General features: G+C 31.2%; 2 protein-coding genes across 2 annotated transcripts; both read left to right on the top strand.

The window, feature by feature from the left end:
* The first annotated feature begins 1,153 nt into the window (after positions 1-1,153).
* On the top strand, positions 1,154-2,783 carry LOC133783992 (F-box protein FBW2-like). Its single transcript, XM_062223554.1, has 3 exons — positions 1,154-1,238; positions 1,324-1,632; positions 2,225-2,783. The coding sequence occupies exons 2-3, from the start codon at positions 1,328-1,330 to the stop codon at positions 2,646-2,648; spliced, it is 729 nt and encodes a 242-aa protein (XP_062079538.1). The 5' UTR covers positions 1,154-1,238; positions 1,324-1,327; the 3' UTR covers positions 2,649-2,783.
* A 955-nt stretch (positions 2,784-3,738) lies between these two features.
* On the top strand, positions 3,739-9,454 carry LOC133782114 (uncharacterized). Its single transcript, XM_062221314.1, has 7 exons — positions 3,739-3,939; positions 5,516-5,615; positions 5,719-5,839; positions 5,935-6,056; positions 6,418-6,539; positions 6,632-6,791; positions 9,127-9,454. Exons 1-7 carry the CDS (start codon positions 3,813-3,815, stop codon positions 9,233-9,235), a joined length of 861 nt encoding a protein of 286 aa, XP_062077298.1. The 5' UTR covers positions 3,739-3,812; the 3' UTR covers positions 9,236-9,454.
* The last annotated feature ends 787 nt before the right edge of the window (positions 9,455-10,241 follow it).

The following is a 10,241-nucleotide window of genomic DNA, read 5'->3' as shown; positions in this document are numbered from 1 at the left end:
ATTAAGTGTAATGATCTTAAAATATTAGAGACTTTAACAACCAATTATCTAAAAAAAACAATTTTTTTTGCTAAAGCAAGACCATTCCATCTATTTCACCGGTTTAACAGATGAAAGACAGAAGAGACAGATGAAATTAAAGACCAAGTAGAGCTCTAAACCAAGTAGAACTCTACGTAGGTGGGTAAGAATGTAGGGACTCAAGAAGGAGACAATAAGATAGTGTTCTCGTGTTTGGTGATATGTATACTCTTAACTAGTGAGCCTGACACAGTTTAAATCTATTATTTTTATTTTTCATTTTCTTCCCTCTCCCCCTCCACCAAAAACGAAAGAAAAAGGAAACTTGTGCAGGTTGGTTAGAAAAAAAAACGAGTCGAATAAATGTGCCTCCATTTTTAACTAGGCAAAGTTTCCTAGCAATAATCCCCAAATGAAGCTAGGCTGGTCATTGCTCCATTTTTCTTTTCCATGTAATACCCCTAATCACGTGCAAAATTAGTGGAGTTTAAAAATTTAAATTAGACTTGACCCAAATGCTATCCACCCATATATATATATATAATAATTTAACGGTAAATATTACTTTGTGTTTTATCGATATACATATTTGATACTTTATATTTTTAATAATGCTCATTTAGTACATTGTAATTTGAAATCATACATATTTGATATCATGAACTCAATTTTGATCAATAAATTTGTATCATTATAATTAAATTGCCTTCAATTATATGAATTTCAAATTCAAATTTAAATACTTAATTACATATAATTGATTGCAATTTGGTCATATTGATAAAATTTTATTGTTCAAATTTGAGTTTAGAGTACCAAATATATATGATTTCAAATTACAGGGTATCAGATGAACATTATTAAAAATATAGAATACCAAATATGTATTTCGATAAAACACAAATACTAAATAGTTATATTTAAAAAAAAAATAATCAGCCTCAAGCATAAAATAAAATCCTAAGTAATTGACCGTACAATTAGCCAACCCCACTTAGCAAGTAAAGCATTATTACCCAACTGTCATTTCAACCTTATCATAAATTATCAAAGTGATTATATGATTAGAAAAAGCTAGTGGGACTTCCTTTAAGTCTCATCGTTCAACTTATTATCATAATCACCATTATTATTTACAAGTCCAAGCTAGTTTTTGTTTATTCAAAGAGTAGTCAGTAGTGGCTGTCTTTCAACATCAGATCTTGTTTCCGATTAAGGTAAGTAATGAGCTAAATAATAGTTAATGATGTTCATTTTGGAATGAATGATATTATTTCCTTGATTACTTCATATTTTTTATAGAGCAATGGAGAAAAGTTTTGAAGCATGGAAGGAGCTAATACCAGAAGCACTTGAGCAAATTTTCAGGGGTTTGTCTGTACAAGAAAAGTTGGTGGTGATTCCAAGTGTTTGCAAATCATGGGGTAGAATGGTGAATGTGCCTTATTGTTGGGAAGAGATTGAAATTGAGGGTTGGAAGTATTACTCTAAGCCTCAAACCTTTAATTTGCTTCTTCAATTGATTCTAAGAAGAAGCTCAGGCAAACTATGCAGTCTCTCTATTACAGCTCTAGCCAATGACCCAAACTTCTTGTCCTTAATTGCTGACTAGTAAGTAAATAACTATATTTTTCTTCAAGTATATTTTGCCATTTATGTTACTGTTCCTTTTACTTTTAGATTATGCTTGGCCGAAAAATACAAGTTGTTTTCTTTGGGGAGAGGGATGAAGTTTGACTCATGACTGACTGACTATGTTTGCTAGGGTCTATCTACTGTAATCTTAGGTAACCCACTTGAAATTTTTGAGCTCTAGGGGTTTTAATTTTAGTTGCGCTATTTGAATCAAAATTTTATATTGTCACACTTGTTTAACAGTATGGGTATTGTAGAGCATTACTATTTCATTACCCTACTTTATTATTATTATTATTATTGTAAAAAAATAATAACTTACCCATTTTGTCATTTTAAAATATACGGGGTTGTCCATGCTCCAATAATTATTCTTTTTTGTTTTTTAAAAAAAGGTATAAAGCCAACAAAATTGTAAGAAAAATTAAGAATCTAAGAACATAATATTTAAAATCTAAATATATGTAGTTATAGTTAATATTTTATTATTAATATTTAATACATATACATTTTTTTAATAGTTAATGTAATGGTTGATGCTTATATTGTTTATACATTATGTTTCAAGTTCACAATCACTCAAGACATTGAAGTTGCCAAGAAGTTGGATAAGTGATTCTACAATGCTAGGTGTTGCTGCAAGATTCTCTACTGTTACATATTTGGATGTGAGCCATTGTGGAAATATTAGCGCCGATGGACTCAAGGCAATTGGCAAGAATTGTAGGAATCTTACAAGACTAGACAGAACTCTAGAAGAGTTTTTATCTCATTCAAGACACTTAGATGAAGAGGCATCTGCCATAGCAGCCACAATGCCTAAGCTTAAGCACCTTGAAATTGGCTATATGCATATTAGTAATAATGGTTTGCTTAAGATTCTCTCTGGCTGCCCTGACCTTGAACTATTAGACATTCGAGGGTGTCAACAAGTGAAACTCGACCAAACTTTTGTTAAGAAAATCTCATATTTGAAAGTATTTGGACCGTAATTAGATTGTTACGAATTGCGATGACTTCTTTGTTTTCTATATGCATTTATGATTTTTATTACTAAAATTGTATTTGATACTCTTTTGTATTTTTAAAATTAAGTTTGGAATAATTTTTGAGTGTTTTCATTATTATTTCAAATATGACTTGGTATTATTTTGTTTTTGTAAATTAGTTTAGTCTTTCTAGCTAACTTATGCTTTGTTCTGGGATTGTAAGATATCAAGAGCTTTTAGAATAGGTAGTATAACTGTTTTGGCATTAGTTTTTTTAAGTGAAGTTCATGGTTGGAACATGTTTTATGTTTGACAATCTAACATTTGCAATTTCATTTTGAAACTATAGTTTTGTTTTGAGAAGAGTTGGTGGTATTGGTACATCTCCACTAGTATCTGTAAAAAGAAATTGGGATTTTTTTTTTTAAAAAAAAAAGAAAGCTTCAGCCAAGGCAATCTTCCAAACTGGTTTTGTATCATTTGTTTTTATTTATTGATTTAGAGGATTGATTCTTGTTCTCCGTATATTAAATGTTGAATGCAGGAACCAGAAAACATAAAATTTAGATACATATATTTGGTGTTTCTCAAAAAAAAAAAAAAAAAAATTATAAAGAAACTATCTCTCTCAAAATTTTATGAATTTTTCTTTTCAAACTTTTTGACTTTCTCACTATTTTGTGATAAAATCTTTATAAGTCAATAACTTTGAATTAAAATAATTACTAATTAATTGATTTTTCTTATGACAAAATTATTGATTATATTATTAAAATTTATAAAACTATTTTGTAATTAATTTGTTTTGTCTTTTACACATTCGCATTCTATGCAAAATTTGTCCATAGAAAAAATTAAAATGATAATGATTTTAAAAATAAATTCTTATTACCGCATCACATAAGAAGATTAATATCTTTTTTTTTTTTTTGACAAAAGATTAATATCTTTTTTTAGACGAATAGTTTATGACCAACAATTAATTCGATCAACAATCGATATGAAGAAATTATATATATAACAATAAAATACACGTGAGCAGCACGTGTTTTCCGGTTAGTCGCCGCGAAGGCAGTGTGGGAGACTCGGCGGTGCTATTTTGATCTTATTTTCGAAGTAAACTACAGAAAGAGAGAGAAAGCGAAAGCGAAAAAGAAATAGAAAGAGATGAGGAGAAGAAGCATATGGGCATGGGTAGTTGCTATCGTCTGCTTCGTAGTGCTAATGATCGTCACTCCAACCATACCACAGTCTCAAGAATACCATGATTTCGCCGATCAACGTCGATTCTTCGGTTATTTTCTTCTCTCTTTGTCTCTTTTCCCCCTTTATATATATATGTATGTATATGTATCTGCAAGCATCTCTATTTTAATAAATATTTTCATTTGTTCATCTTGGTAAGCATTAGGATTACAGACACTTGAGTTAATTGTTTTAAGTCTGTATTTTGTTGCTTCGATTTTTTATTCTTTTTTTAATTTGTATTTATTTATTGTTTTGGAGAAGAGGTACTTTGGTTTAACTTCAATTTCGATTGGGTGTGAATGAGTTTCTTTTCGTTTTGGATGTAGATGATGAACATTGATTTTTATTTATTATTGAATGTTAGAGAAAAAATACTCAATTATTGGAACCAATGTGTTTGAGTGTTTGTTTGTAATGTGTGGAAATTATTGGGTAGTGCTTGAAATTGAAATGAATTGGCTACGATGTGTTATTAAGTAGTTTTTGATCATTAGTTTCTCATTAATTATTAGAAGCTTTAGGATTTTCCCTTGAGTTTAGTTAGAAGGGCTTTACGACAGTGATTTAGTTAAGTAAGGTGTTGAATATGTATCTTAGTACAATTCAATGATTTTTTTTCTTACTTTCAGTGTTGACCTTGCTAGGGATGTGTTTTAAAGGGGTAAATTATATATCATTGTCTCTTTCCCAACACAGAATGTCCAACTTCATGTTGAATATATTTAACTATCCCTATCAATTTCTCCACTGTGAAATTTTGGGGTTTTGGTATACACCCCTCGTGGTGGTCAATTTAAGTGGGTTATTTTCATAAAGGATAGCAGCGGATATGGTTCAGTGTCTGTAATAATGTCTATGCTCGTGCAAATGCTTTGTTCAGGTGTGTTTTTGTGACAATTGTTTGGGCAGTCTAGATAGATAGATGCGAGCGGACTTTTGGAGATAGACATGATGATTCAGAGCGTGTTTGAGATAGAATTAATTTTTTTAAGTTTCTTGGATTTCTTCATCAAAAGATTCAGGAATATTCCTGCTAATTCTAAATATGCTGACCTGAGTTAGAATGCCATTTTAGGTTTTTGGTTTACTTTTTGCGCATTCATCATGAACATTTATGGGGGATCTTTCTCTATTTGCTTAAGTCTTTTGTCATTTATTATGAGAATTTATTGCTTTTATTGAAAAAAGAAAAGAAAATGATATTACTGTCCATCATTTTGTTTGGTTCAGTCATTTAGTGTCTTAGACTCCAGTTGTATTTGTGCTAACTGTGGTGTAGGGTTTTGAGTGCTGTTAGCTAAGAAGCTCAGATTGATTTCTAAATTTGATGTCAATCTTTACTAGAAATTATCAAATTTTGTTACACTAAGCTATTATAACTAAACGGGTTTTGTTAGGATTTATCATTCAAGTAAAATCCTGCTGAAAGGAATATGAGGACTGCACTTGACCAAGCATGCAACCATGATGTGCATGCTATTGTTGTTGTTTCGCATTTCACTTATGTCTTTGTTGTGCTATTATTTAAGCTGTATTAATATTCCAAGTTTTCCTCATCTACACCCCTTCCTCTCTCTCTCTCTCTCTGTGTAAGTTGATTGGGTCCTTTCTTTCATTTGCAGGAATTCCTAATGCACTTAACGTGATTTCAAATTTCCCGTTCCTTGTTATTGGTATCATTGGACTGGTGCTTTGCTATTACCGGAATTATTTTAGGCTTAGGTAGTGTAATTTTTACTCTGTTTAACTGAAGGATATCTTTCATCCCTTTTACTTTTAGATTTTGTTGTTTGACAAATGATAATGGTTCCATGCAAATAACTAGCTTGGAAGGTGAGCTTTTGGGCTGGACATTTTTCTATATAGGTGTTGCTGCTGTTGCTTTTGGATCTTCATACTACCATCTAGAACCAAATGATGCTCGTCTTGTGTGGGATCGCCTGCCGGTGAACTCCTTTTCTCTCAAAAAAAGTTTATCAAAATGCTAACACTTTTTAGTTTAATGTTGATTCTGACATAAAGTTCTTCTTGCAAAGCATAGATGACTATTGCATTCACTTCGATCATGGCAATCTTTATCATTGAAAGGATTGATGAGCGAAAAGGAACACTATCTATCATACCACTACTTTTGGCTGGTCTATTTAGTATATTGTACTGGAGGCAAGCACTTCACTTTTCTAGTGTAAATTATTTGAACTTATGGTTTGATCTACTTTGTTGGAAAATTAATTTTTCAGTGAAGAACTGGGAGAAAAAGGATTTCAGGCTGTTTAGTTAGGCAAAATACGCAATATGAAGAGCTATGTGAATGGTGGTTGGAATATGGAATCATATTTATTTCCAGCAGACACTACTTAGAGCTAGAATTGTGGCTGTATCGCAAGTTGCGATGCAAGCATATTTTTCTCCTCACTTCTGTCTATGAAACAGATAGTGCAAATGTAAACTAGATACACAGAATTTAGAAATTTACTACTTCCGAGGTTTAGTCTGATATGATTGTTTTGTGTATTGTTTGAAGGTTTTTTGATGACCTTCGACCATATGCTCTGGTCCAGTTTGTTCCTTGCATTGTCATTCCTTTGATGGCTATCCTGTTGCCTCCAATGTACACACACTCGACGTACTGGCTTTGGGCAGCAGGTATGTGTTTTCCTTATATGCATATCTTCCTTTGTTTCATTCTGAACTCTTAAAGAACTTTGTTGGTCATGTTCTCTTTCCTATGACTGCAGGATTTTATCTTTTGGCAAAGGTGGAAGAAGCTTGTGATAAGGTCATTTATGGTTGGACACATGACATTGTTAGTGGGCATACACTTAAGCATTTATGTGCAGCAATGGTTCCTGTTTTCCTGACACTCATGCTTGCAAAGAGGACTATTGAAACAGACAGGTAAATTTATTGGCCTTATGTGATGCTGCCTGGTTGACGTTAATGCTTTCATTGTTTGGGTTGACATTTTTGCCTTATTGATCTGGTTTCTCAAACTTTGTTTCTTTTTTATTCTCTGTGTTCCATCCTGTCAATGTAGGCACATAACAACTTTTTTTTACATAGAGAAGCTAAATCTGGACACATGTATAATTAAACTAAGGTTCCTTGGAGCATCTTATTCTAATAGTATTAGTTGTTTTTAAAAAATAAATTTAAAGAAATGTCATTTTGGCATCCCACCTTGATGTGGTTTATCTACCCTCATTTTCATTTAGGTTGCTCACTCACTATGTTTGTCTGAGAATTAAGACTATGCTCTCCTATATATTCTTTAACCAATTTCATGTCTCTGTAAAGAAAATTTTACCTTCCACACTAGGTACATACATGGTGTTGCCTCCTCTAGCTTCATAGTCAGGGAGGGCTGCCATCTTTATGGACTGGGTTACAAAAGATTGATAGACCCCGGAATTGATAGAATTTAGGTAGTAGAGGGCTATATGTGTATATGTAGTGATTTAGTGGCTGAGCATGAATGATTTGTTGTGCTTAGTTGGTTGCGGTGGTGTTAGTGTTAGTATGGGTATTTATATGAGAGGAGAGAATTTGAGGGGGGTATGTTGAGTGATATTTTATAAGAGCTCTAGGGAAAGTTGAGGTCTCTCGAATGCCTCATTGCCCTATATGTTCTTCTCTTTTTGTTCATTCAACAACAGTTTCCAGAGCTGCCTATTCTCCATGTTTCTTCTACTCTCAAAATATTCTGCAAGCTTCTAGAACACCATCAACTTTACGTTTTTCTCATGAACCTTTAACCTAGTAAGTAGTTACTAGGTTTAGATTTAAATTTTTTATTCTAACCCTAGCAACTACCTTTCTAAACAACAAACCCTTAAGTTCAAACCTCTCAACTCACCTGAAGTAGTCAATGCCAGCTCTAATAAATTTTTTTTTTGAAAGAAAACAAGGACTTGTATTAAAGATGATGAAATAATACAAGCAAAAGTGGATGGGAACACTCACTAAGAATGAGCTAATAAAAAATGTTGATATTACAAAAAGTATTGCCATTCTTTGATTAAAACAGTGAAAGGGGCCCCTTAAACAACCTAATAGCCACCCAGTGTTGTATCTTGTCCAACCCAAAGCCTTTCCTCATCTTTTCCCAAGTCTTCAAAGATTATCTTATTTCTTTCATTCCAAAGAGCCCACCAGGTCCCCATAACTCCTGTCCTTTAAAGCAACTGTTATGTCATAAGTTAAAAGCTCAATACAGTGTTGAGGAGTACACCATTGTAATGCAAATTCCTTCAAAATTTTGTGCCATATCTTCATAGAAAAACTTACAATGCAAAAAATGGGGTCAATGTTTTCCACATGCTTGTAAAGTATACACAGCCAGGAGATAATATATGAAAATGTCTAGACATCCCAAGGGCAGAAGCCTGATGAACTATTTAACTTTAAAGGGTATAGGACTCCTCCACGCCATTTTCGTTCAATGATCGCATTTGACAGAATCATTCACAGTCAGCTTATCAAAAGCTGATTTACAAGAGCAATTTTCTGAACTATCACATAACCAAGTTTTTCTTTATTCCATGTAATGGCAAAGAGTGTTGTTACCTAGCCTGTTTAGTAAATGAAAACAGGGACCTCTTATCATTCAGGTTTCTTTCAAAGTGAAAGTTCCAATTTGAACACAAACCAGGCCCTTTTGTTTCTGCAAAATCTGAGATGTAATCCATTATTTTTGGAGGATAAGCCTAGACCAGGAATTATGATTAAAGAGTAGCTGATTCCATCTAGGCGTCTTCCCAAAATTTAATATTATTTTCATTTCGTACTTTAAACCTCACCAGCTGTAGGAAATTGTTAGGAAGAGAAGCTATCCCACTGTTCCATGGGCATCTAATAAATTTTGAGATTGGTTTAAATGAAGCTTACCCAGGTTCTGTTTAATAATTGCAAATTAGTTTGAATGTTTGTATGTAATAGGAAACCGAAACTATTGTAGGCGTTTTAGACTCAGTTTCTTTTATATATATATATATATATATAAAATAGTTTTTAATAGTTACTTTTCCATGGTAGTTTTATGTCAAAAAAGAAAAAGTTATATGATCATAACTATTAAATAAATATATAATGGTTAAAATCTATGCAACCATCCACAGTAAATATTATGTATCGAGTACTAACCCCTATATATATTATGTATTATTGGGGTGTAGTTATATGTTTCTTCTGTAACTCTGTCTGAAATGCATAAGCTGTGACTCATTTGATTCAGGAAAAGTTTACTGAAGACATGGAAGGTTTCTTGGACAAAAGTTAAAGTCAATGGGAACCAGCAAGAGGTAACTTACAGCTCTGTATCAGCTGTGGAATCACAAGCATAGTACATCTTATTTACTCTTGATGGATGACCCCTTTTACTAGAAAACTACTCCCTTTGTTTTGTATATAACACACAAAAGGGAAAAGAGAAAAACAAAGCAATATTCGTTAGTGGAGCAGTACTATTACTGTCGTAGTTGATTGTAATATTTTGTTAAATGCATGTACAACTTGTAGACAAACTGGTATAGTGGTATGCAATCTAAAATTTATTTGAATTAGATGGGTTGATGGATGATTTAAAATTATTTGCAAATGCAATCTAATAAATAATTTTTAAAATTTTAAAAGTACGTATGTACGAATAAATATGTCTAATAATATGCATAGTCTTTACACAAAGTTAAGAAACAACAAAAATATTTATTAATACATTAATTAAATTAATTTGTCCTAACAAAAAATAGTTAAAATTGAATTGTTATTATTATCATTATTATAATAATCAAGATTGACCATTAATAATGATTATACAATAATTTACACCTCATTTTATTTATTATACATATATATATATATTACCAGAATTTTTACCGATTTTCTATTATATCTATGCTTTTTTATATCAGAAAATGGAATCTTAAAATATTTTCCTTTTCACCCGTTACTATAATTTTTTTTAAATAAGGTAAATACTTATTTGTTAGGCAGGACAAACTTGATAACATATGTTTACGATAATTATCAATCGATACTTTTTGTTTGTAAAAACTACATAGTTTGGTACTCTCTGTGCGTTTAAATTTTTAATATTCTCATATTATCTCTCATTTTAATGATTTATTTAATTTTTAATTATTTTATTATTTTTAAATGATTTAAATATATTTTTAGAATTCATAAAATAAAATAAATGTTTAATTAAAACTTTAAAATGATTTTAATAATTTTTTTTAAATAAATTCAATTAATTAAAAATAAACAAAAATTGGAATTAAAATATAAAAAAACTAATTAAAATCTTATTAATTAACTTTAAATAAATCAAAATGTTAATTAATTAATAAA

Source organism: Humulus lupulus, chromosome 6 (assembly GCF_963169125.1).
Source record: "Humulus lupulus chromosome 6, drHumLupu1.1, whole genome shotgun sequence".
Classification (NCBI taxonomy): domain Eukaryota; kingdom Viridiplantae; phylum Streptophyta; class Magnoliopsida; order Rosales; family Cannabaceae; genus Humulus; species Humulus lupulus.
Note: the sequence above shows the minus strand (reverse complement) of the source record. Positions and strands in the feature narration are given on the sequence as shown.

Excerpts from the sequence above, each read along its gene's own strand:
- LOC133783992 (XM_062223554.1), top strand. The coding sequence starts at position 1,328 with ATGGAGAAAAGTTTTGAAGCATGGAAGGAGCTAATACCAGAAGCACTT. Across the intron at positions 1,633-2,224 it reads TTGTCCTTAATTGCTGACTA|TTCACAATCACTCAAGACAT; the intron begins GTAAGTAAATAA and ends TTATGTTTCAAG.
- LOC133782114 (XM_062221314.1), top strand. The coding sequence starts at position 3,813 with ATGAGGAGAAGAAGCATATGGGCATGGGTAGTTGCTATCGTCTGCTTC. Across the intron at positions 5,840-5,934 it reads TTGTGTGGGATCGCCTGCCG|ATGACTATTGCATTCACTTC; the intron begins GTGAACTCCTTT and ends TGCAAAGCATAG. Across the intron at positions 6,540-6,631 it reads GTACTGGCTTTGGGCAGCAG|GATTTTATCTTTTGGCAAAG; the intron begins GTATGTGTTTTC and ends CTATGACTGCAG.